General features: G+C 39.3%; 1 protein-coding gene across 3 annotated transcripts; it reads right to left on the bottom strand.

The window, feature by feature from the left end:
* Positions 1-642: 642 nt before the first annotated feature.
* On the bottom strand, positions 643-24,723 carry LOC106922605 (polypyrimidine tract-binding protein 1-like). 3 transcript variants are annotated; one of them, XM_088004716.1, is made up of 15 exons: positions 24,466-24,723; positions 19,322-19,352; positions 14,378-14,438; positions 13,353-13,525; positions 12,394-12,540; positions 12,165-12,293; positions 11,220-11,330; positions 10,972-11,149; positions 8,955-9,032; positions 8,501-8,643; positions 7,648-7,681; positions 6,028-6,120; positions 4,826-5,042; positions 4,664-4,741; positions 643-3,915 (listed from the first exon to the last, which is right to left on the bottom strand). In XM_088004716.1, exons 1-15 carry the CDS (start codon positions 24,531-24,533, stop codon positions 3,783-3,785), a joined length of 1,674 nt encoding a protein of 557 aa, XP_087860842.1. In that variant the 5' UTR covers positions 24,534-24,723; the 3' UTR covers positions 643-3,782. The 3 variants fall into 3 exon arrangements, with proteins under 3 accessions (XP_087860842.1, XP_087860841.1, XP_087860843.1); XM_088004715.1 differs by having other exon boundaries at positions 19,322-19,355; XM_088004717.1 differs by lacking the exon at positions 19,322-19,352 and having other exon boundaries at positions 24,466-24,552.
* Positions 24,724-26,609: the final 1,886 nt, after the last annotated feature.

Raw genomic sequence — 26,609 nt, forward strand, 5'->3', positions numbered from 1 at the left:
CTTTGTGTTAAGACGTTCCCCGTTATGTCAACATGAATTAAACTTGTTACATGTGAAAACTGAAGGATATATTCTGGTTAAAAATATACAGCGCCTTTAGCCGGCAGAGGGATAAAGACTCATCCAGACTCAAAGTCCTCAGAAACGTAAGGCTTGAAGAATTATGTTTCCTGAGAACCACTGAGGTGACATCTAGTCAGAGTATTGTGAGTCAGACCGAATGTATTGGGGCCATCCCATTAGGCGTAAATAGAAGAAAATGTGGTGTAAATTTCCACCAAGAAAACTCAAATTATGAAAAATTAAGAACATTTCTGAGCTCCAAAACTCAAAACATTTGCAAGACAAAAACTTTTCAAACTCAGAAATTTATAAGATATTTTCTAGAAAATGTTTTAGATTAATCTCAAAATGTTACTTTTTTGTTGCAAATTTTCAACTTTGTGTTATTCATGCGTTAACTATGAATTGGCACCTCTGGGCCACCATAGTTTTCAGTTAAATCGTGACAGTTTCATGTGACATTTACCTGATTTTAAAATCCACTTTTGGACAAAGAAACCATAAAAATTAAAAGAGGACATGCTCCTTTTTTATACTTTTGTCAACAAAAACAGACATAAGAAACGACAAAAGTCCAAATGTTTTAAAAAAAAACTGATTTATTTTTTTTCTTTGTGACACAATGTAAGGCTCAGAACTTGTTGCACACTCGAATCAAAATATACACGTTTCATTGGATATAAAACCAACAATCTCCTCTCAGACAGCCATGTATAAAACATGTATGTACAGTCAGGTGACCTTTGACCCGGTTCGGGCTCCCGCTCCACCAGACAACGAAAGGTCACGATGCATTCAGGTGCACCCAGGGAGAAACTGAACAAGCAGCCGGTTCGTTATGTTCGCAGTTAAAAGCTTCTTCACAGTAAATAAAGGACTTTATGTCCAACATTTGGAGTGTTTTCATTGGTCCACTTTACTTCATGGTGGGAAATCCTCGTAACTCTCGATACTAACAGAAACCCTCAAAAAACACATTAAATATATAAGCAAACTATTTTCTGTTAAATGTCATTTAACGACAAAAACCTGTGAAAAACAATGTTGTCTTAGTTTTACAGAAAATATTTTAGCCAATAAAATTAATTCAGATTTAGTAGGCGGAGTCGGATCAGACTACTGCAATCGACCAATCAGAGGAGACTTCTTTAGGTTCAGCGAAATCAATATTTCTCATCTATGGAAGAATTCAACTGCCAAAAGTGGGAAATAAATTCAGGAGCATTATTTTGTTATAATGAGATATAAAACTCATTAAACAAGAAACTCAAATGCTAGAGATTTAAAACTTGTCAAAATGAGACATTTTATTGCAACAACTTTTAAATCTGGTTATAACGCAAGTTTCAAGTTTTAACGGGTTTTATATCCCATTTAAAAGAAAAACTTATTATAACACGTTTTACATCTGGTTATAACATTAAAGTTTGTTATAAAAAGTTTTGCATCTTATAAAAAGTTTCATTTTAACAAGTTTTATCTCTCCAACATGAAAGTCCCTCTTTTGAACAAGTTTCATATCTTTATAACGTGAGAAACTCTTGTTATAACGACATAAAACTCAACAAGTTTCTCATTTTAACAAGTTTTAAATCTCCTTAAAATGAGAAACGAGTTTTACATATTCTTATAATGTGAAAGTTTGTCAAAAGGAGTTTTACATCTTAGTATAACAAGTTTCTTGTTAAACGCGTTTCATATTGTGTTGCGTGAAAAACTCTCATTTTACATTGTTATGTGAAAGTTTCATCTCCTTATCATCCAAAACCTTTTTCTTTCAGTTCCAAAGTTTCACACTGACGCCATGAAACTCATTGAAATGATAAATTCACATAACGAGATATAAAACTCGTCAAAACGTGAAACATTTGGATAATAATGTAAAACTCGCTCCAACGAGAAATTTTGTTATAACGAAATTTAAAACTCATCAAAATGTTAAATTTTCGCATTACAACAAAGTGAAACTCAGTATAGGGAAAAGGTTTCACATTACAACGTGATAAAACTGGTCAAAAACAATAAAAAACAAAAAACTTTTATGTTACATGATGTAAAACTTGCTATAATGAGAAAGTTTGTTTTAACAAAACAAGTTTAATATCAAGTTATAGTGAGAAACTTTCCCGTTGTAGCGGTATGTAAAACACGTTAAAACGAAAAAGTTTTACGTTATAACGTGATAAAACTCGTCAAAACGAGACATTTTCACGTTTAAACATGATGTAAAAATCATTGTATTGTGAAATTTTCACGTTAAACATCTGAACTGGTACGTTGTCTCTTTTTTCCTTTTCTAATCGAAGTTCCTCGAACTTTTCCCAGGTGCACCGAACGCATCGCCACCGTAAACCTCAGCAGCTCATTTCTACGAAACACTTCGTTCAGACAGCAAAATATTGCGCTACGCTGAAAATGGAGTGGACTTCCGAGCGGCTGGAATGTCGACAGTTTGTAAAATTAAGACATAAATGAACCAAACCAGCAAACTTTGACTAAACCGTCTGAAGATTTCACTTTGTGATGCTGCGACTTCAGCGCTGGGTTGAAGGCACGCCGCGTAACCAAACATGAGCAAGTCGGTTGAAGTCATTTATATTTTCACAGGAAAAAACAAAAAACAAAACAAAAAAAAAACCACCAATAAAAGCCTGAACCACTATTATTTTGTTTTTTTAGTCCTTAAAAATCAGAAACCTGAGGCAGGTGGAATTGTTTGCATCTAAAAGGCTGTTTTTGGTTTTAGCTGTAGTGGATCACAAACGTATAAATTAAAAACGTTCTGAGACACGCAACTAACAAAACAAAAAACATTCATCTTCGGGTCGAAGAAGGCAGCGGAAACGGCCGAGCTCTCCGACAGCGAGGAAAATAAAACAAAAGCTCAGGAATGATTAAAATATTGCTACAATATATGATTACATAATGATTGCATATTTGGGAAAGAAAAGAGCCAGAAAGTGACGAGAAAGAAAAGTTCAATCTAAACGACGTAGCGAAGCTGCTAAAACACTCAGTTCACATGTTTGATGCTACAGTAACCAACATTACAAAACACTAACAGAAAGCACTGACAACACCAATAAAATACACAAAAATAGGAATATATCTGTAATACATCTCAACAGTAAACCTTTATCAACTGTAAACCTGCTTTTGCCAATTCAGAGGCTTCGTTTTTGTGTTTGAGTCAGAATAAGGCACAGGGGTCATTTTAAGGTCAAAGAGGCGTCTCTAGAGAACGCCTGGGTGAATCGTGACACCAGAAGCTACGACTTCCCAAACTGGGCTCATCATTTAACAACCTTAATTTTTTATTAAACCAGGCGAGAATCAGAGACTAAAGTGATCATTCTGAGTTAAGTCAGTTCTGAAGGGCTTGTGAAGGCCGACTTTAATCCGTGATTAAAAGTCGAAAGGCAGAAGACGCTAAAAACTTCCCAACAAGGAGGACATTAAATTCTGACAACCTGACCTTTTATCAAACAGTTAAAACTCAGAATACTGACTTTTCTCTGGTTTTAGAGAATAATTACAGGACTTCAGAGAACCACCTCTGAAGTGTCGTATTTATGGGATAATCCTACCTTTCTCTGAAGGTAAAGAGTCCAAAACAAAAACCAAACAATAATTTAACATCACAGCAGACTTCGTGGTGGTTTCTGCATCGGAATGATTGGAGTGTAGTGGACGCCGTATAAAAATAAAAACTGTCCGGCTCAGATGGACGACTTGGAGAAGGAGACGCGCAGGTGGTGCGTCTCTCCCAGGTCGTGGTTATGGAACGTGATGAGGCAGTCGATGGCTTCCTCCACCGAACCCATCTGGATCAGAGCCATCTTATGGTCCTTCCTGGATGAGAAAAAACTGATTTTTCATCTCCCAGTACACTTCAGAAAAACAAAAATTCAGAATCAGATCCTGCTAAAGGCCTCTAAAACCAATCACGCCCTCCATTTCCCTACAGAATGGAGAAAAACAACAACTGTTCGCCAACGGTGACGACCACTGGCTTTAGCTCTCAAGTTAACGCGCAAAATCCTCAGTTAGGGCTGGATAATAAATCAATAACATATGAATATAAATAGATAATACATCTGATAGAATATTAAAGATTTATAATATTCACTGAACTCCGATTCAGAACCGCATGGCATTCTGGGAAATGAAGGCAGAGGAAAGGTTTTAGCTGTTCAACCTCTCATAGCTAGTTAAGCTAGGTTGGTGGAATCAACTAGCTCACTCCCTCTTTGGTTACCTAGCAACTCACTCACAACCTACTTTTTTTCTCACTCCGTCAGCTACGCTACACACAATCTAGTTGTCATAGCAACAGACTGACAACAGTTCTACTAGCATATCAGGATTATACATAAAACTGTAAAGACTGAAGAAAAGACAGAACCAAAGTCAAACAATACAGCTTGTTAAAAGTTCATAAATGTAGAAACGGTTTGACAACAGGATAGTGTTCTTCAGAGCCAAGTCTGTGGTAATCAAGGTTTGGATTTAAACTCCACACACAGCTGCTGACGTTTTAGTAACAAGAAGTTGTAATCTTACAGGTTTCAAGGTTAGAAAGAGCGAATCAGTGACTTACTGGAAGAACTTGAAGGCCTTGACGATGGCTCCAGAGCTGGAAAACAGCATCTTCAGGTCGTCTTCAACCACAGAAGGGCTAAAACACACAGGCAGACCAGTTTTATAAGAGCGCTGCCATTGTTTTCTTACCGTCCTTCCTGGCTGAGTTCTGGAGACTTACGGGATGTTGGAGAGGTGCAAGGTGGCGGAGGGAGGAAAGATGTTGGAATAGTTTTTGGAGCCGGGCTTCTTGAAGCGGTGCAGCGGGGAGTTGCTGTAGTCTTTGGTCAGGCCCTGGTCCTCATGGCCTTCACGGGGAAGCTGGACGCTGGTGTGTTTGGACAGCGTGATCCGGAGAGGTTTCCCATGCAGCCGCTGGCCATTCAGGTGGCTCATGGCTGCAAGGCAAAGCAGGTTAAAGGTCAACAGCTCTACGTTCACGTTCTGCTCCGACTTATTAGCTTCATTTACAGCTAATAGCAACATCTAGATGCTAAAGACCTTCATATGCAGAAAATCCATACAAAATGGTTTCAATAAGTCTACCATTACTGAAACCATCAGGATGCACATGGCGGCCATCTTGTTTGGCAAGTTTGTTTTAAAAGTGACCCATTATGTTCCTGGAATAGGATAGGATAGGTCAGGTCTATGGCAGGGGTGTCCAAAGTGTGGCCCGGGGACCATTTGTGGTCCGTGATGGGATTTTGTTCGGCCCTTGGCCACAAGTCAACAGTGGTCAATTTTTACCATCAAAACACAAAACTGATGATACAAAAAATTGTAACGCGTCTTTTTTTTTTTTTTTTTTTTTATAAGTCTGAAATCTTTGTTATGTTTTGAATCTTTATGTTTTCGATATGCAGAGTTCATAAAAAAATAAATTAAAAAAAAGTAATTTTCAATGGAATTAAATTTTATGGCTTCCCCAGTAGTTTAAACTTTGGCCCACACATCACTGCTCTATGGTCCTTAAAAAACAAATTCATTACATTTTTTCCACAAAATCATTCTTAGATAATGACATTTGAGTCTGGTTGCAGCAGAGGAACGGGTGGAACTCTGCTGGGGTTGCTAGGTAACGGGTGGAACTCTGCTGGGGTTGCTAGGTAACGGGTGGAACTCTGCTGGGGTTGCTAGGTAACGGGTGGAACTCTGCTGGGGTTGCTAGGTAACGGGTAGAACTCTGCAGGGGTTGCTAGGTAACGGGTAGAACTCTGCAGGGGTTGCTAGGTAACGGGTAGAACTCTGCTGGGGTTGCTAGGTAATGGGTGGAACTTATAGTTTTTTGTTTTTTTTAATCACTTGTTCTGTTCTTAGAAGCAGTAGAAACCCAAATGGAAGAATAAAATGGGGTCACACTGATCATGTGCAGACGGTTACCTAGCTGAGCCTGAGTACTGTCACACATCTGGACCAGAGCGTTTTCCTTCTTGTTGAACAGGATCTTCACTCTCATCACGTCTCCATAAACACCTTGACACACAGTCAGAAGTGAGAAAAAAACATTTAAATATTCATCTTAGTTCGAGTCACGCTGTCATAACCTGCAGTCATAAACCCTACAAGACGTCGTGTATGAAGCAGAACGCTGACCCTTCGTCTTACTGCTAAACACTCTTAATGGAAATGTTGAACTTTGATGGGAATATCAAACTAACATGAAGGAGCTCAGGAGTAAAAAAAAAAACAATAACAAATTGATAAATATAACTTTGAAGGCAGGGATTCCTGAATGATTATTCACAGGAAATGCAAGTGAAGAAATTAAGGACAAGGGTCGGAGAAAATTAAATAAAACGATGGCAGATTACACCATGTAGGCACTGAATTACGGGTTTGATGAAACAAAACCAAGCGCAGCTGGTTCAGCACTGAGGACATGCAAACTGAAAGAAACCCAGCATGCAAACTTAAACTGAGGCTCAGTGACCTGAAATGAAACAACAATACATGCAGATCCTCAGAGTTTGCAGAAGCTCCAGACGGAAAAGCTTTTATTAATATTAATATCATCATCATCAATTCTTTGACTATTTTTTTTCCATTCTTACCATCAGGACCATCATTTTTAATGTTTGCTTTTTTAACCATCTTTACTATTTTTGTCTCATCTTTTATTACTATTCTTAGAATTTTATTAGTATTTTATCATGTTTACCGTTATTACTACTATTTTATTATTACAATTTTTATTGTTACTACATTTTTAATTTTATAACTTTTTTTTACCATTTCTGCTGTTTACTATTTAAAAAAAACTTTTTTTTTTACTATTATTATTGTTACTATTACTGAGAATTTCCAAACAGAAAAAAGTTTTCTTCAGAATAAAAGCCCCAGTCTTTGTATGTTTGGGTTTTGAATAACTAATGGAAGTAAAACAGGAATAAGAGACAAGATGGACTTTCAACAAAAGTCATAATTATCCATGAAAAATGATTCTGCTGTATTTTCAAAATAAAGCTCAGTCTTACTAAGGTTAGCTAATGTACACATTTTCTAATATGGTAGCACATTATGGACATTTCCTCGGGTATTATTCTGGTTTATTCATAAAATGTGTTTATCTGTTTATTGTGTATATTAAAAGACAAAAATACTCAAAACATGAAAGAAGTTTAAACCATTTCTTTTTTTGCCTCTTTTCAACCACTAAATTAAAACTAATCCAATTAAGTTGAACCTGTTTACATTAGGTAAATATTAAACCATTGCTAACAGCAGCTGATTGTAACGTTTTGCTGAGATTTTGCCAACTTCCAACTGAATTACTGAGGCCAAATATTTAAACCTGAAAGGAGCATCAAACATCTGAGGAAAAGCTCCACGTATTGCAGATAAACTCAAATCAACTCAAAAGGTCGAACAAAACAAGCAGACACTCATTTATCATGAATCAAGAAACATAAACCAAAATAAAATAAACAGAAATTCAAGACAAAAACCAGAACATCCAGGTGGTACTGATAATTCAAAAATAAGAAGCTAGTGACAACATACCGAAGAGAATAAAGAGGCAGTGGGGCGTAACTCTCTTTAAAGACAGCAGAGAAGGCAGCGGAGGGACAGGACAGGTAAAGGTGGGAGGGCAGGACAGGTGGAGGGTCCGAGGCGTTTCCATGGCAACAAATTAAAAGGGGAAGAGAAAAAACAAACAAAAAGACAGGTGAGGGGTCAATCAGAAGGATAAATTACCTTTGGAGAGGATGGGGTTAGATAATGTCAAAATAAAAGCCTGAGTGAAGCTCAACCTCCAACCTTCTTCAAATCTGATAAAATGGAGTCAAATTTTAGTTTGTGCCTCTGACATTTCAAAGACACTAAAAAATGTTTCCAGAGGTCATCAGAGGTCGTCAACAGTATCATCAAAGCAAAAGCAGCACAAAAAATTACTGCTGCACAAACCTAACCTCTGTGTGGTTGACCTCTGATGACCTCTGTGGTTGACCTCTGATGACCTCTGTGGTTGACCTCTGATGACCTCTGTGGTTGACCTCTGATGACCTCTGGAAACTTAATATCTTAACATCTTTAAACGGCACAAACTAAATTTTTGCTGCACAAACGCTTCACACCATTTTGTTAGACTTGAAGAAGGTGGGGGCGGCTTCACTCAGGTAAAATAAGATCATTTCAAACATCAGGTGTGTGTCTGTGTAAGGATGCAGGTGTGGGGAGGGGTGATGATGTCACAACAGGAAGTCAGAGCTAAAAACCTCAGAGGAAGTGTGTGTGTTTCAGAGGCAGGAGTTCGGGATTCCCCACTCAGCTCTGGGATTTCAGACATTTTGATCAGATATTTTCAGCAGTTTGGGGTGAAAGCGGGTGAGTGCTGCCCGTCGGCGCCGCTCACCTCAGGGTTCAGGTTGCTGACCAGCAGGACCGAGTGTCCGGCGGGGATGGAGGGGAAGCCCAGCCTGGCGGTGGCGGGGAGGGCCAGGGAGGCCAGCGCTCCGGGGAGAGCCGGCACCGTCAGGCCCGGGTAGGCGGAGGACACTGGGAGAGCGAAACACACCAAGAAACCTGAATAAAACCACGATTATCACACCAGGTGTTGCTTCACAGCAGGGGAGGAAAAATCGTTTTGGGACAAATCGACATCATGAGTGGCGAAATCGGTTTAGAAGAGCAAAAGGAGCCGCTTCAATAACCTCCGAATGAATACTTTCACTTCTTCATCAAATAAAGACCATCAGCAGAAATTCAGCATCAAACATTTTCAGGGTTGAATATTTGATGAAATATTCCCGGTACAGAGTCTGTAACGCTGGCCTCTGATTGGCTGCAGCTCCTCAGGTGAAACTCACCTGCTGGCTGGAGCGCAAACGCCGGTGGAAAGCCGTGCGTCGCTCCGGCGTACGGCGCCGCAGAGATGATTCCTGGAGCTGCAGAGAGGAAACAGAAACGTTCTGAGGCCGATTCTACTTCCTGTCTGTTTCTCTGAAACTTCTTTTAAAATCTGTTTCTGATCAAAGATTTTCAAAGTGTGGCAAAGCAAATCAGCAACCGGCTAACAATCAGCAGCTAAATCACACACAGTTACTAGACAGCTTTCATCCAGACATCACAGGATTAAATTCATAATTACGTTTTGCATTAATTACTAAGTAGCTTGTTCAATAATTCATTACTTATAAGTAACAGACATCATGTCCTTTATTCAAAATACATTCAATAATAAGCCCAGGCATAACAGGCATTTATTTCACTAATTATACTCCAAACATTAACATTTCCAAATGTATCAGAAACACCATTAAATAAATAAATAAATGAGTCGATGACATTTTAGCCGAATTAATAAGGAAACTTGAATTATTATTCAAAATTCACATTGTGCAGGTTTTTGTGCTACCGTTTGTGTCTGTTGTTTTAAAGCAACAGACACAAACGGTAGTTTGCAATGGGCTCTTTGCACCTAAGGCGTTGACGTCACATCTCCAGGAGCTAATGCGGCTCACTTTTTTCCGCTTTGAGTTACCATGACTGGTAGAAAAGACTAAGTCGTATTTCAGATGCAAAAAACCAATACTATGAACATTGTTGTCTTCCTAATATAATGGGCTTTTAAGTTTTCGTTAATTTCCAAGCGATCCTGAATTAAGAAGATGGCTTGTAAATATCTGTCGCTACCAGCTAACGCCGCACAGCAAAGTTTGCAGCCTTCACTTCACTCCGGATCAGCCTAAAACTACCGGGGATACGGATGGTAAATAAAGGAGCCTCCCTGAGTTATTTCCATGGAATCACTTCTATATTCAGCCTGAAAGAGTTTATGGGAACGAGAGAGCAGACCAGAGCCAGACAGCCGAGCAACTGATCCGCCTGTACATCCTGCTGTAAACACCGTCCTATCTGAGCTCTTCACAAGAAACATGCAAAGGTAATAAAACGAAATAACACGGAGACATGAAGCAACACGGTCATATTTTTCTAAAAGCAGCAACTTTGAACCTGAACAGCTGAACCAGATCTCTGACACCAGAGCTGCGCTACTGTTAAGCTATGAGGCTTGTTGAGCTTCGTCAGGCTTCGGAAGTAAAAAGCCCGAACCGGAACCTCCCCTTTAGTCTGACACTAACGACAATAAACACACATAATATACTTGAAAATAAGATAAATACATTGTCCGTTAGAATGTTTAGATACTTAAATAGCACATTTTACAAGAACAATGTCCGAGAATATTGCCTACTAGCATAAGCTAACGTTAATGTTAGCCACAAAGTTTAAGTAAAACTCACCTTCGTGTCAGTGAATGTATAACGAGGCGAACATCTTAAAACCTTTCTCCAGCTGACTTGTTGGGGCTTCGGATCGATGTACAAACCTTGGCCAAGCACTGCAAGCACCTCATGTAAATGATATTTGTATTGGAAAGGAAACAATCGAGCCGCTTTACCCCGAACGCGGAAGCTGAGGTGCAAAGAGCCCATTGGGCATCATTTTGGTGTGTGAGTGGGGGGCGTGGCCAGCAGCAGCTCATCAGGATTTAAAGGGACAGGAGGCCCAAAAACGCCTCGTTCTGAAAGAACTGAGCCGACTGGAAGCTGAATATCTAAGAATGATTTTGTTACAAAAACAGTCATGCTTTGTAGCCGATGGACTGAATTATTTAACTCCCCATTGAGTCTCATTGAGTTTTAGGATGTAAAAGGCTTCAGCCACTGACAGTCAGCAGTCTAAAGACGGCGCCCCCGGTGGCTGGAGGGATGAACAGGTAGGTTAAATCTTTGTAGATGCTTTATTTTTGTGAACTTGCCCCCTTTGCAAAGCCCTGCTGTAGCAGCAGACTTCACGTGGCGGCGTGTTGGCCGTCCTTACCGAAGGCGGCGGCCATGGCATGGTGCTCCAGGGCGGGCTGGCTGTCTCCGGACGGCAGGTCCGGCCGGGTGAAGTCCCGGCTCTTCTCGTTGTTGTATTTGACGTTGAGGCTGGTGAGTTTGGAGAAGCTGATCCTCAGAGTGCAGCAGCCGTTGTAGATGTTCTGTCCATCCAGAGTCTGGAACACAACAGAACCGTCAGGGAGCCGCCCCGCCGCAGCACTGGGAGCTGGGAGCAGCACTGGTTACCAGTTTGGCTGCTTGGGCAGATGAGCCGTCTGAAAACTGCAGCAGCGCCTGAAACTGGTTGTTCTTGGTGAAGATGATGATCCGCAGCACGGTGCCGAACTTTGAGAAGATCTGAGGGTCAAACAGGAGCAGAGACACGATTTCAGATAAAAGTTTAAAGGGATTTTAAAGACGGATTCCCATTTAGTTCTTTGAATCATTTCAACACAGCGCCAACAACTGATATACCATCAAAAACTATCAACATTTTCAACTCAAATCGCTTTTTTACTGCCAAATTATTAAATAAACAAACATACAGGCTCAAAAACAAAGATATTTACAGTTTTTAATCTGTTATTGAGGCTCTTAAACAGTCAGATTGGATCAAAGTGATTCAGGAAGTCCTGATCTTTCATGAGATTCTCTAGAAAAACGGACTGTGGTCGCCGACATTAGCATTAGCTGCTTCATGTTAACATTGAGATACTACTTTAGCTAACTCCTTTTAGCACAACTTGGACACAGCGACAGTATTTTCCAGTGTCCAATGAGATCGCTGAGCGACCCCGTCGTCCATCGATGACATTTACAGGTGTTGCTCATGCGTCAGATTTATGGTTGTACCAGAAACACAATAAAAAGGGAAAAAACAAACAAAAAACAATAATTAAAAAACCCAACTGTAAAAAATTTTAACGCATTAAAATCTACTTAATCGCAATTAACACAATATAAATATAAATGAATGTAATTAACCTCGATTAAAAACAGCCATGAATATATTCATACTAGGTTATATGTAATTAATCAAAATGGACATGTTGTAGAAGGCTGACTTTGTAACTGTGTTTATGTGACTCTGAAGGTTCAAACCCAGATTTCAGCCTGATCTTTAGTTTCCACCTGCAATAACTGAAGCTAATTGTTCCTCTCCAGGTGTAAAGGTGAAAGCAACATTCTCACCTGGCAGAGGGCGTCCAAGGTGACCGGATAGAGCAGGTTCTCCACCACCACCCGCAGCACCGTGCTGGGAGCTGCCATCAGCGTGTCCACATGGGAGGAGCTGAGGGCCCTCAGAGCCGCCTGGACCCTCTGGCAGAGAGAGAGAGCGGTTAACGGGGCCAATGCTGGCCACCGGGGGCCAACAGGAGCCACCAGGTGGCCAGCAGACTGCAGACAGAGCGGGAGTTACCTCCTGGTTGGGGGAGTTGTCCGTTTTTAACTCCTTGTGGTTGGAGAACTGCAGGTAGACGGGTTGGTGTCGGATGACGGGCATCATAGTGGAGTAATAACCCACCATGTTCTGAGCCGCTTCCTCCGAGTTCATCTCCAAGAAGGCCTGACAGGCGACACGAAGCAGACAAACAGTCAGGGCTTCTGCAGGTTTCAACAACTCAAATCCAGGAGCTTAAAGCTGCAGTGTCACTTTTTAATAAATATATATTTACACGTTTGTTAAAAATGCCACCATGTTTGTCGTGAGACAGATAATCTAAAGAAAAGATCAATCTCCTCCCAGAACAGCTACTGCCTTCTGAAGAAAAGAACCAAAAGCAACCAATAGGAGCAAGGAGGCGGGTCTTAGCGCTGTCAATCAACACTCTGTATGCATTGAAAAATGTGAAAATGGCCGTTACAGGAAAACAGTTTATTCACCGTCGTCAGTGGCTATGCTAGTCCTAGCTCTGGGTTAGTTTCTTGAAGGCAGAAGAGCCTTTCACAGATTGTATGTCTCATACCAAACTGTCACAACAAATATGTGAATTGTTTTTAATCAAAGCTACCTGCAGCTTTAAGGCCCTGCTGTTAGCACGAAGGTAAAGGTTGTTGTTTTTTTTAGCTTGGATCAAATGTTGAGAAAACACAAATTCCTGACTTTAAAACAAAGTGTTGTGAACCTTTTATATAAATTTTAAGCAAACCACTGAAAAACATTTTTTGAAAATGAAATTGTTCCATAAAAACAGCCATTTTAACCAGTTTGTTTCTGTTTCCCTCATGCAGAATCCAAACCACTGGGACAAACTATTCCAATTCGTATCCACTTTTATCCAAACCAAATAGATTTGAAACACACAGAGATACAGAGACGATATAAAGTCTTCAGTTTCCAGGATTGGCCGGTCTGGGCGTCATGGCGACGGCCTGTACCTGGTTCTTGGCTTTCAGCATCAGCAGGTTGGTGACGTCGCCGAACGGCAGGCCCAGGCTGATGACCTCGGCCTCTGTGATGTCGCTGGGAAGCTTGCGGATGTGGATGACCCGCGACGGCAGGCTGGGGCCTCTTATGTCACCTTTGAACTTCTTGCTGTCGTTGCCATTGGCTGCAGGAGCAAAACATGAGAACATTCAGCCACTAAGTGGTGAGGTCGTTTTCCTGTTATTGACCCCCTGCATGTTATTAACATTTGGACACAACGCCGCACGGCAAAAAGACGGAGGTATTATTAATGCAGTACGCCACAGCAAAGGGAAAATATCGCAGAAAAACCACTGAACAACTCGCATTCTTTTTTCTCGCTCTTTGTGTCAGCTACGCTACACACAGACCCGTTGCCATAGCAACTGACGACAACACTTTATGTTTCAAGATTCAACACCCAAAAAGATCAAACCATTCAGTCGGGTACAGTTTCATGTTTTCAGGCTTGATGTTTGTTTTATGATTAATAAGTGAATCATAAAACCACCGTGGTGGTGAATTAGCTACCACTGCTATTAGCTAAGCTAACACCGCGGTGGTAGATTAGCTAATTTGATCACCTGCTCTACTGATGATCTGTCAGAGACTTGACAGCTAAAACCAATGCTAGTCATTGTTAGCGATCCGCTTTTTGCCCTCCGTCTGGGAGGAGGGGGCAGGACGTTACCCTGCAACAAGTCTAAATCTTTTTGAGAAACAGTTAAAGCACAGTCCAGCCGTTACACAAAAAACTTTGATACTGTAGGATAAACTTTTATAGAATACAATATAGTGTTTTATTGCTGTTGTACATTTTTCCAATGTTAAAAATGTTTCAATGTTACAAAAATGTTAAAACATTTTAAACTGGAAATCATTCTTGTGTGTGGAAGAAATCATAATGTAAAATATCACAGATGATCATATTTAACCAACATTTAAAAATTGATACAAAAACAATGAAAACTTTGGGTAACTTATGTGAATTTCTGACCTGTGGTGCTCATGATATACGGGCCGTTGGAAACGCTGGAGAAAAGCTCGTCAGATCCTCTCTGGAAATAAACATAAAATTGATCACATTTAATATCAAAACGTTAAAGTTTTAATTATGCAAACAGTAAAAAAGAAAAACTTTCTGAATTAAAGAAGTAGAAAACCACAGATGTGCTAACAAGTTTTCCTCCTGTACAAGAGTCTGCTGGGCAGAAACCCATCATTACATTCGTATAGTTAGAGTCGTTCTCAGGGCCAGTGTTGCAGTGACACACTTCTACCAGCAGATGGCGCCCCACAGACCCAAATGCGGATGAATTTGAATGAAACCGGCAGGAACACTAGAAACCGATCATACCGCCCAAACATCACCTGCGGCCTCTGGCTGCCGCCCCACCAGCAGAGGGAGCCGGGGGGTAAATTCCTGAACCAGTTCAATAAAAAACAGATGCTGACAAACAGGCAGAGTCTCATTCAGCAGACTGAACCGTCCTCATCTCCGGCTGAAGGACTCCAACTAGAGCGCAACCAGAATGTTTCTCAACAAACCCAGAGTGAAGGTTTCACTTAAGATTTACCAATAAAAAAAGCAAAAAAACTCAGGTAACCTCAGGTAAATGTTTAAGTTAAAAATTTTTTTAAAGTTGACAAGAAACTTGAGCATATGATGAGGTAATTATGCTATTAGAAGACATTAAACTATACATAAACACCAACGACTACAACACATTAAAAAGGCAACCATAAAATGTTTTTTCCTATGAATTTTTTTCCACTTTAATACATAGCTCCCAACAGGTCTGAATCGGACGTGGAGCGCGCCATCTTGGTAGGCGGGAGCACTTTACCCACCACCGTGAAATACTAAGATAAATATCTGGTATCAGCAGAATCAGCTTAGCTAATGTAGCTTTTAGCTGCAAGCTAAGACAGACACGTAGCCTACGTGTTTGTTACCAGATGTACTTATTCTGCCAGTCACTAAACATTTTTATTCACCCAAAGAGTCGTTTGTCCTTTAAAAAGCAGCTTAGGCACCGATTGTATGTGAAGCTCCTCCAGGTCGGACGCACGCTTCATGTTCACCAGGTAGTTTTATCGTAGTGTGAATTTGGAGGCAGACTGTCCACGTTGTCCGTCATGTTTTCCTTCTCCGTGTTATACGGGTTGAGCCTCACAGCCGCCATTTTGTTCGTGGATCTTTTCTCTCACATTTGTTGGTCTGGAAGCCATGGACTGATTGCTGGGATTGCTTTGCGTGTTGATGGGAACACACATCAATGCTCAAAAAGTCTGAAGAACTATTATTGATCTGGACTTTTTTAATTTTTGGGGCCGTTTGCTGTTTGGAAGGATAAAATAAAATGAAGGATGGTTTTCAGCGCTATGCTACATTTCTCTGCTTCCAGTTTTGCTGCCTCATCGTTTCATCTCAGCAGGAAGCTAAAGGTTTTTTCTTTCTACCTGCATAAAGCTGCTGGGATCTGCTTACCGATCCTCCCATGAATAATAAAAGCAGCAGAAACCCGAGCGCTTCTCTCCGCTGAGTCTCTATCTCCGTCTCCATCTCCGGCCGCCAGCTGCCGAGCGACGGCCGGACAGAGGAGCCGCGCTCCGCTCAGCGGCCGCCAGCTAACCGCCATGAAACGACCGAACCGCCGCGCTGCTCCTTCTGATGACATCACTGATGATGCGGCTGGTTGCGCCGCATCACCGAGGGATTGAAAATAACTCGGTGTTGATGGAAATGATAATAGAAAACTGAAGCTCTGGATTTGTTTCCGGTTTAAATGAAATATGAGGAGATCAGCATCTTCAGAGCTGATCTGAAGATGTTTCCCAGAGTTGTGTAGCTAGTTACATTTACCTGAGTAACCTTTTGAAAAAATGTACTTTTAGGAGCATCCTTACTATGCTGTACTTTTTACTTGAGTTATTTTATTGTGAAGAATCGCTGCTCTTACTTGAGTAAAACGTTTGGCCGCTCTGCCCTCCTCTGCTGCTTCCAGATAAAGCTGCATGTTTCTGAATTAAACTGGTTCCTGTGCAGATTAATGAAAGTTTCTGAATTTAAGAATCCATCTGTCTTAAAGGCCGTTTTTCCTCGTAATAGTTCAGTAGATTTGGTTTGATTGGGGACCAAAGATGAATTATCTGCTCCATCTCCAGCTGCTGTGGTTCTTTCTCTGCTCCGAGTCAAACCAGCCAAACCTTCTGAACAACCTGTTCCCCTCCTGGCCTGTGGGGGCGCTGCACCAAAACCACTGAAGGAAATGACACAGAAGAAGAAGACACTAAGCGCAACTTCCTTCTTCACTAAATGTAAAGAAAAATGGAGTGGCGTCAAGGATTTCTCTTCAGTCTTTTGTTAAAGACAAAGCCATTTCTCCTGCTAACGCTAGCCTAGCGTGTTTGTTCTGGTTGTATTTACCCAGAATGCCCTGCGCTGTAGTCCACTTCCTGATTTTGTAGCAGTCTCCAGTCCGCTTGGCATTCACATTCTAACTGCACCAGAGTTCACTTCAACTGAACCCAGACTGAGGTTTGGAGGTGGAGCAGAGTTCAAGCTTCCACAAATGAACTGGACTGGAGTCGGATTAAAGCGGACCGAACCAGGCTGCCGTGAATTAGTCCTAAATCTCATTTCACAGTAAACTACATTGTAGATGATAACTGTCCACCGTGGGTCCTGGAGTGCCGGCATCCTGCATGTTTTAGTTCTCGCCCTAGTGGCCATAACAACCTCCTCAGCAAGTCGATGTTCTCCTTAGGTCTCTAACGAACATCATTTGATGCAGGTGTGTAAAACCAGGGCGAGAATAAAACATGCAGCATGCCGGGCCTCCAGAACCCACCTTGGACACCACTGTTGTAGATAAGTGTCCAAAGTGCGGCCCGGGAGCCATTTCTGGTCACTGGACCGATTCATTTTGTGACCCTCAACTCCAATTCATGAAATATACAAATCTGACCAGGTGCTTTATGCAGACAGACTCCTTTATCTTTATTTCAGGCAAATATTACCCACCAATTAAAATCTTCTTTCAAGGGACAATTTTAGGTGCAACACAGAGTATCTGTATTTTAATAAACGTTCTTATTTCACCTTAATTTCACAGCAAACAGAACCACGTGTAGCAAGACATCCAACTTATAAACTATGAAAAAGGTGAAGCATCTTGAATCAGGTTAGTCACCAGATTCACAGAAATCATCTAAAAAGAAACTCATTGAACCGGATGAGGAATTGCTGCATGCCTTCCCAAACACTCTCAGATGTTTTTATCCTAAATGTAGACCTGTCTGAACACGACTCCACCCTGCTGGCTCCTTTACCATTCATCAAACTAATCACCTGGAAAGAAATGTCGATTGGAACATTTTACCAGTTTTCTTCCCAACATCAGAGTTTATCTGGGATTATTCCCGACATTCACAGCCCTGTTGGGAATCTGTGAATTCCTGAAACCTTTCTGTGGATTATCTGGGGCGGTTCCGGTCTCGCTAGCAGAACCGGGTGTTAGCACTCAGCCTGGCTTCAAGTTACTCGGCCGAGGCCAGAGGAGGAAACCGTAGAGGACGCCGCCCCGGCTCGTCGCATCACTTCCTGCTCTCTGATCCCCTCAGATATTACCGTTTCTCCTGATCAACGCCGCGTTCAGGAACCACAGCACGGCAGGACTGAACACATGCTAACAACGTTTTTAAAATATCAAAAAGCTTTACTGCTAAACAATAAGCGACCAGCACTGAACACAAAACCAGCTAAAAACTAAACGTCTCATTGAAAGTAAAAGTACGGTTCCATTTTCACTCAATTGGGACAGTTTGGAAAAAAAAATTGTTACAGCAGGATAATAAATCCTGAGAGTAAATCCACAACTTCCTGCTCCCACCTTGAACAGAAACACTTTCTGAGATGCACAGCAGGCTGCAGAGCAATCCATTTAAACAGTCACACCAAACACAGCAGAAACATCGCTGGAGCGATCACAAACCTAAACATTTCCTCAGTTAAAAATAAAAAAGTTACGCCGTGAAGACTCGTCTGTCTTCAGCGGATCGTCGGCTGTAAATGCTCCAACACGCTCTGGTATCTTCCAGTTTTACTGTCCAATTACTGCATTCCTTAGAGATGTGATAAACCGGCCTATCGCTGTTCACACAACGAGAAACGAGCTCCAGGACGGCTGCTGGCGGCTCAACGTGACAACAGCAAATTAAACAATTATCACAACAGATCTCTGGAACTGCTACTGTTAAACATTTCTTATCGTGTTAAAAGATAAGATGTTAAATATCTGACGTTTTTACTATTTTGGCCTGTGAAATTATTTTGATTGTTTCAAGCAAGATAAAACTTTGGTCAACAAAACAAACAATTACCGACAACCCTGGAAAAAAAGTAAAATGATCAGTTTTTCTTCTTTTACTTTGGATCTGAGGATTTATAGATTTAACAGGTAAAACAAAATCACTATATTATGAAATGCAAAATTGAGCTTAAATTATTTTTTTGGCCAATGAATACCTTAAATTTGCCAGTTTTGGCCTCAGAGGAAAAAAGTTTGGACTCCATCTTAATTTAAAAAAAAGCTAAGTCTACTAAAGCATTTGCACTAGAAACTGGACCAAAATACTTGGTAAGAGTTTTTGCAGTGTAATCATTTATAGAGATTATGGGGATCCGATTTCTTCGCTTACAAACCAGAAAAATCAGGAAACAAGAAGGAATCTGGGTAAATTTTAGGAACTTAAATGTGTTGAACCGTGATTTCTACTCCGTCATCATCGAGAACCGTGATTTACCAGATTTATTTTGCAGTTAATGATCAATTAGAACCACAGAAAGCTTAAAGATGAATCCTCAAACTGGAGAGCAAACAGAGCAACAAACCAGCGGCGAGGACGGAAAGCAGGAGGAAGAAGCAGAGGTGCCTACCTTAGTACCAACTGTTATATCGTGGTGGACACTGCTGTGAAGAAAAGAAAGCATGTTAGAAGCAGCAGGGAGAAAAACTCAAACAGCAAAAAGAAAATAAATAAAAAGACAGAAAATGGTCGAGGTTAAAGAGACGGCGCGAGCGGAGAGGCAGGAGGAGACGGAGAGGAGCCCAGCAGAGATGGCAGGTGAGCCCAAGCAGAGCCGCTGCACCACCAACAATTAATATTATTATTATTATTAACTGCTTCTGGGTCGCTCTGCTCTAAAATCATGATTCACACTAAATACTAAATCAGAACCGTTTCTACAGTTGGAACAAACCCAAAACAAAAAACTGCGAATTAATTTTAAAATAATCGTGTTTTAGACTGGAATTAAACAGCCAAAGTGTAACAATGTGGGTCAGAGCTGAAGCCACTAAAGCTGCATTACATCAAACTTTACCACTGACAAGTTAAAACACTGATCATATTTAAAGGGCCAATTTTATGTGTTTTCCAGGCACATTGTTCCACTTTATAGCACAAATCAAGTAATTATGTTAACGTCAGTTATTATAAAAATGCTAAATATCCCTTAGAATAAATTTTACTTTGTAAGTTAACACTCTGGAAAATGCCTTCTCTTTTTAAAACTCAGAAACAACAATATGATGATGAGGGTTAAATGGTACTAAGTGATCTTTAATTCATTTATATTGGCCAATTGTAATTTCACTGAGAAGATTACACTCTATGCGGTAACACTTTATTTGAAGGGGTTGAATAAGACTGACATGACATTGTCATAAACATGACATAACACATGTCATGAACATGAATAAGCCTTCATGAATATATGACTGTTGTCATAAAGCGTCATTCTGTAAATTATGACACTTTTAAAACAAAGTTGACATTATTCAAAATGTCTTTGTTATGACAACTTGACATTAACCAGGAAATCATTACTGATATAAATTTGTTGTAAAAGTTTTACTGATTGCACTTTAAAAATTAGGTAACTTTATGTTATTAAAGGTAAAGTTTAAACAGTGATGATTTCCTGGTTAATGTCAAGTTGTCATAACAAAGACATTTTGAATAATGTCAACTTCGTTTTAAAAGTGTCATAATTTACAGAATGACGCTTTATGACAACAGTCATAAATATTCATGAAGGCTTATTCATGTTCATGACAGGTGTTATGTCATGTTTATGACAGTGTCATGACAGTCTTATTCACCCCCTTTAAATAAAGTGTTACCCTCTATGCTGATGATGTTTTGTTTTCCAAAATTCTTAGTTATGCGTTTCCCAGGCACATTGTCCCATTTTAAAGCATATTAACTTCAATTATGAAGTACTTTACGCATCAAATATGACTTTAGAAATTTGACTTCCTGATTTAACGCCTTGAAATTAGGTCTCTTGTCTCTTTAAAATCTCCTGCTTTTTCTGAAGCTCCACCTCCAGGAAGTCGTCATAACATGGCTCCTCTATTAACCCTTTAATGTTTTTACCAGCGTTGCTCAGGGCAGTAGCTCCTACAACGAGCTCAGCTGTTTGCCAATTGCTGCTGGCTAGTCTGAAGGAGCTGAATGTGGGAGGAGCTGAGCCTTAAAGGCGGGGCTACATCCACCAATGTGTTTTAGAAACTGAATGGTTGCCATGGAGATTAAGGATTTCTCAAACTTTGACAAAACACTACATTTGTGAAAAATATGCACAATTTTGTGTAAAAACACAAGCTTGACTAAATGTAGTGTTTTAAAAGTCTGGAAATAAAAGCACAGAGTTTGAATGTCGGGAGCCTGGACAGTTTGTTGATCCTCTTTCTTACAGAAACATAAACTCCTGCGTGTCGTCAGGTGATATTTGCAGCAGGAAATGATAAAATGCAAATAATGAATGTGTGTTTGATCACAGCAGAAGTTTTGTTCCTGTTAAATCTGCTTTGGTTAACAAACCGTTTTCTCCAAAAGTCAACCAAATACAGCCTGATGTCGACCAAAATGCTTTAAACGAACTTCTGAAGCGAACCGCAACACGTCCAACAGCTTTTAGGAGCCTGGTTCTTTACTCCTACTGGTTCAGGAAAATGTGTCAAAACTTTTAACTGAAAAGATTAAACAAAATTTTCAACAAAATCCTGAAGTAAACCTACAGCAGACAGAGAGGTCTCACTACACCACAATAAATACAAAACAAGCTTTCTGTGGACACAGACAGGAAAAATCGATTGAACATTTGAGTTTCTGGATGTTTGAAAAAGCTTTAGTAATTCTCATAAAATAAATCTTTGCAAAAGAAATGAAAGAAGACGATGATTCACACAGAAAAGACAGCGGCTCTGAGAAGTCTGAAAAATCGCCACAATTCTGAGATGCTAAAAGAATTAGACAGAAATAAATCCACGTGGTTCAACTGAAGTTATACACAATAAAACAATACGCAAGACACACCAGAACTAATATTGTATCGGCTGATTTTACTCATTTTTTGACAAAGCTGAATCAGTCTTAGCCGGTATTAGCAACCAATGTTTATTTCCATCTTGTTGAGATTTGAGTTTTATGTAAAAAAAAATGGTACTGGATAAAAATTGGCAGGTCAGATTCCTTAAAGATCGGTAATCGCCCAGAAACTGCAATCAGTGCAGTCCTAGTTCAGACTGGCATGAAAAAGTCAAATTTGGGTTGAATGATGTCAAACATATGAAAACAAAATACCATTAATACCATTTTAGGCCCATTTGTAACTTGGAAGCTAAATAAAATAAAAGTAAACTTGAGTTGCCTTGGCAGAAACAAAATCTTCTTCTGCGCTATTAAATATAAAAATGATTCACCCATTTCTATCTATTGGGTTTATTTGGTGATTAAATAATTTTTAATTAAATAAAAATAACACCTGTTGGCAATCAAGAAGAGCGTCATAAGCAAGCAAAGTCGTAAAAAACAAAGAACAGTTCTTACTAAGAACGATTCTTTAGAGTCTTTCAAAAGAATCGTTTTGCTCTTGAACGACATAAATAATCTCAGCAGGTTTGACTTGGTTTCCTTCGATCACATAAATATTGTATATATTATTAATATTCCTGTTGTTTTCTTTCCATCGCTATCTTCAGTTTTAATTTTCAGTGACAGTTTTAAGCCACTAGTCCATTATTATTTTTCAAAACAAGCCGTTGCTAAGCTAGCTGTAGCGTCGCACTTCGAGCTGACGTCACAGAAAATAAAGCGACGTCTACATGCTGTCCACCAGGAGGCGCCCGCGGACCACCAGTGGCTTTAAATCAAGGCTAAAACCCACTGTTTGCTGCTTCTGTACCATAAAACATTGACCAACATATTTGATGTGTATTGATAATTTTTGACAAAATGTAAAGTTTGTTCTCAAATGAGTGACTATTTAGTTTTTATGACTTTTTATTTTTGTGTTTTTATGATGTAAAGCACTTTGAACTGTCTTGTTGCTGAAATGTGCTGCACAAATAACCTTGACTGATTGATAAATTTTCCACACATGAAGTTTTGGGTTTAATCTTCCACTTCCAACATAGGACCTCCTGGTTTTAGGTCAAAGGTCACTAACATTTTAGATCGTAGCGTCATCCATCTTGAACGTAACTTCAGCTGCTTTCATACGGTGATAATATTAGGATGTAAACACATCCAGGTTGTTATGATAACTTTATTTTTATTTTTTTACATTTACTCTCCAAAACAGATAACGTGGAGAATTTGGAAAACGATTTTAAACGTCACAAACACATGGCACTTTATCAGAGGTGTGTGATCTTTTCAGAGCTACGTAGGATGAGTGAGAAACCGGCTGGTCGGCCTGAAGACCCCGCAGGGCGTGATGATGACTCCTGACGAAGAATATTCTCCAGCAACAGAAGAGTCACCTGGTGGCACCTTCAGGGGTTTATGGGTTCGCTAACAGGCTGGACTGGTGATACAGCAAAACATCAAGAGGAGCTAAAACTAAATGCTCAGAAGGTTTAAACTACGGAAAATAAAAAGTTATTAAAAAGAAATGGCATTAATGCCTATGATTTGACCCAGACGTATGCAACAAACCGCATGTGAAAGTGTGTAAAAACACCTTGGGGAAGTTCAGCTCTGTTCTAGTAATGATTTCATTTAAAAACTGATTATATTTCTCAAACTACTTTAAACTATTTTAAGTTTAGTTATACTTATAGAACTAAAATTAAAGTCCTTCAAATCTCAACTCACAATTTGCTGAATGTTTCCTCATGTTTAAATATTGTTCAAAATTTAGTTTTTAATACAAAAATTTTTTGGGAAAAATGTAAAACAAATTTTCCTTTGGATTAATAAGGTAGCTTTGATTTTGGATCAAGGCATTCTTTGAGTTATTTTAAGCATTTTTCTGTCGCTTAAACAAAACATTTATGAAGTTAAACACGTTAACAAAGGGCAAGTAAAAAAAATACAAAAAAGTAAAGAAAAAATAAAATTCACCAATCAATCTAGTTTCAGTAATACAAGTTACTTCCGTTTACAACTTTGGCTCATAAACAGAACTCCATGTAAAGTTTCAACCTCTTCAATTACTTCTGAATCTTTAGACGCTCAAAAGACACATAAATAACTGTTAAGCAGCTAAAAATGTAGTTTAGCAATAATTCTCTAATTCGGCTCAGAATTATGTCCCGTAAGTTACTTTTTATTTGTTTTTTCACTTCCTCAAAGTGATAAAACAGTAGCAGTGGGCGTGAGACACACCGTTACCGTAGAGATGAGAGCTGGAAGTTTGAGACTCCTCCAGCAAATTATTTATAAACCATATATAAACTGGACAAAAGCGGCCATGAAGCTTCTTTCTTTGGGTAAATATATGACAGTGTGCTGCAGGGTAGTGTAAGGGGACTTGTTCCCCCAGATAATGGCCCGTTGAGAGGCTAGCACTGCGGCTAACTGCTAACGTAGCTTCGTTTCCTGTTTTTTTTTTTTTTTTTTTTTGACAAACACAAACTTCTCCGACAGCTTCTTTTCAAAACAACAGAACCCGATACTCTGCGGAAAACTACAGCACCTTTCAACACGTTTGTGTGTCTGGTCTGAGATGGAAGTAAACAGTCAGAAACTAAATGTAAGAGGAGCAGTGAAGTCGATGGGATAACTCACCCGTCCATTGCACAACACGGAACTACGGAGCAACAGGTTCCAGCCAGCGGCCAGCAGGATTCCCCCATCCACAAACTAGTATCGACCGACAAAATGGCTGGAGGCGGGCCTGTGATTGGACAGATTTACTAAATATGTGGGTGTTGCTTCTTAGACTCGAGTGGGGATTGGCTAACGCCCAACAACAAAGAGGATATGTTCCAAAGAGCAGAGATCGTCTATACAAAAGAAGATGTAACCCTCTGAAGGGCTTGCTTTGCTAGTGGGCGTTGTCCCGGAAAAAAAAACCCGCAAACTTGCGACCCCCAAAGGTATGGAAGCCCGTTAATGCTACTTTGTAAAAAATCCACAAATATAAGTTAAAGTACTATAAAAATTTGATTAAAACTATGAGATTAAAAAAATCTTTAACACACAACAAAAGTTTCTGTAACATTTCGAGATAATACTATTTGGTTATGAATTTGAAAGCCAGAGCTTTGTGGTGGTTATTATGAGTTTAAGAAAACTAATAAATATGTTTTGTAATTATGAGATTTCAAAATCCTGAGGTTTATAGTCACAAGCTTACTGTTTTGAAACTAATCATGAAATAAGAAGTTCAACAGTATGAGCTTTAAAGTCTTAATTAAACTTAAAAAGACAAAATTATTAGCTTGAAAGTCATAAATATTAGAGTCAAGTTGTAATAAAGAAGAAAGTTGTAGTTTGAGTGTAATATCATAAATAAATGTGAGTCCTGAGACATCAGGTGGGGGTTCTGTTCTGTTATCTCTTCCCTTTTTTCTCTCTCTGCTTGTTTCTTGTCTAAATAAAGGGCAATAGTGCGCCTACTTTTTTAATGCAAAGATAAAAGACATAAAGTTGTAGTTTGAAATTTTGAAGTCATACTCAATAGACTGAAAGCTTTATTTAGATACAGTAAAAAGTATTAGATTAAGACTCATTTAGAAATTCTAATTTGTAAATTTAGTCATAGCCATTAGACAGGTTTTCTAATTGTCCCTTCTAAGTGGAATATTACTGAATGAGACTTTTTGTTTACACACAAAAAATTTTGGTGAAAAAAAAAATTGAAACTTGTTTGCATTATCTCTTTAGCTACTGACAGAAAGTAAATGGAGTGCTATTTATTCAAATTTCTCTAAATGCATAAAATAATCGGCACTATTAGAACAATTCCAAAGAGAACTGAGCTCATAATAGTGGAAATTAACAGAAACTGGAGGTACTAGGACAAAAAAGTAGGAGTGGGAGGTCTTACAAACAACATACAGCAGGGAAAAAGTCTTATTTTACAGAAAAAGATCAGACACAAAACCTGTGATCATACATTTGAGCTTCCCGTTTGGAGACAGCCGTCTAAAAGTTATATATAAGGAACTGAGACTCAGAAAGGACTGAAGTTGCTCCTATGAGGATTTCCATCAACATTTTTACCAAATGCCATAAATTTCCATACTGCCTGAACTATGTACAAAGAACAGTGAAATTTCAATGTATATTGACAATTTAGCATAATAAACATAAAAAAAAAAATCTAGAAGTGCTGCAGAAAATATCTGGATAATAATGTATAGTCACTTATTGACTATTGAAGTGTTGAAAAACACTTTTTCAACTTGGTGCATTGATAATATTAGAGAAGCAAAGATCCTAAAGAGGCAGGAGAACTAAGACTACAAAATGACAGAGGTTCTGATCCATTCGAAGGTATTACCATAGCAGTAGCTGGTTTCTTTCTCTCTGCTGCAGCCGAGTCATGTAACACGCTAATAAATAATTCCTCTCTGCTTCGCTTTTCAGGATATGAGTCTATGTGATGGTAAATGATCCAGCAGTACACAAATAATTCAGAGGGTGCATACACAAGGTGCATTTTTTAACACCTGTATCCATGGAAACACATTTAAAAATAAAAGCTGTCACAGTTGCAAGATTAAAAGTCACAACTAAAAGATTTAAACTCATTTGTTTGGATGTCATAAATGTAAAGTGATGATGACATGAAATATAACAATTATAAATTCAGAAGTCATTATGATATTTTTGAAATTCATCGTTATAAAGTAGAAAGTCAGAATTCATCAAGAAAATATCCTTATGTAAATTTAAATTTCACCACAGTAAATGGATTAAAAAAA

Source organism: Poecilia mexicana, unplaced genomic scaffold, assembly GCF_051168715.1.
Source record: "Poecilia mexicana isolate PSO_F unplaced genomic scaffold, ASM5116871v1 scaffold_4, whole genome shotgun sequence".
Classification (NCBI taxonomy): domain Eukaryota; kingdom Metazoa; phylum Chordata; class Actinopteri; order Cyprinodontiformes; family Poeciliidae; genus Poecilia; species Poecilia mexicana.

What these genes read in the sequence shown, in the direction of transcription:
- LOC106922605 (XM_088004715.1), bottom strand. Translation starts at nt 24,533, where the DNA reads ATGGGGGAATCCTGCTGGCCGCTGGCTGGAACCTGTTGCTCCGTAGTT. An exon ending in CTGCCCAAGCAGCCAAACTG is followed by an intron (nt 11,150 to 11,219) that starts GTAACCAGTGCT and finishes GTTGTGTTCCAG; the next exon opens with ACTCTGGATGGACAGAACAT. An exon ending in TGCCATGGCCGCCGCCTTCG is followed by an intron (nt 9,033 to 10,971) that starts GTAAGGACGGCC and finishes TCCTCTCTGCAG; the next exon opens with CTCCAGGAATCATCTCTGCG.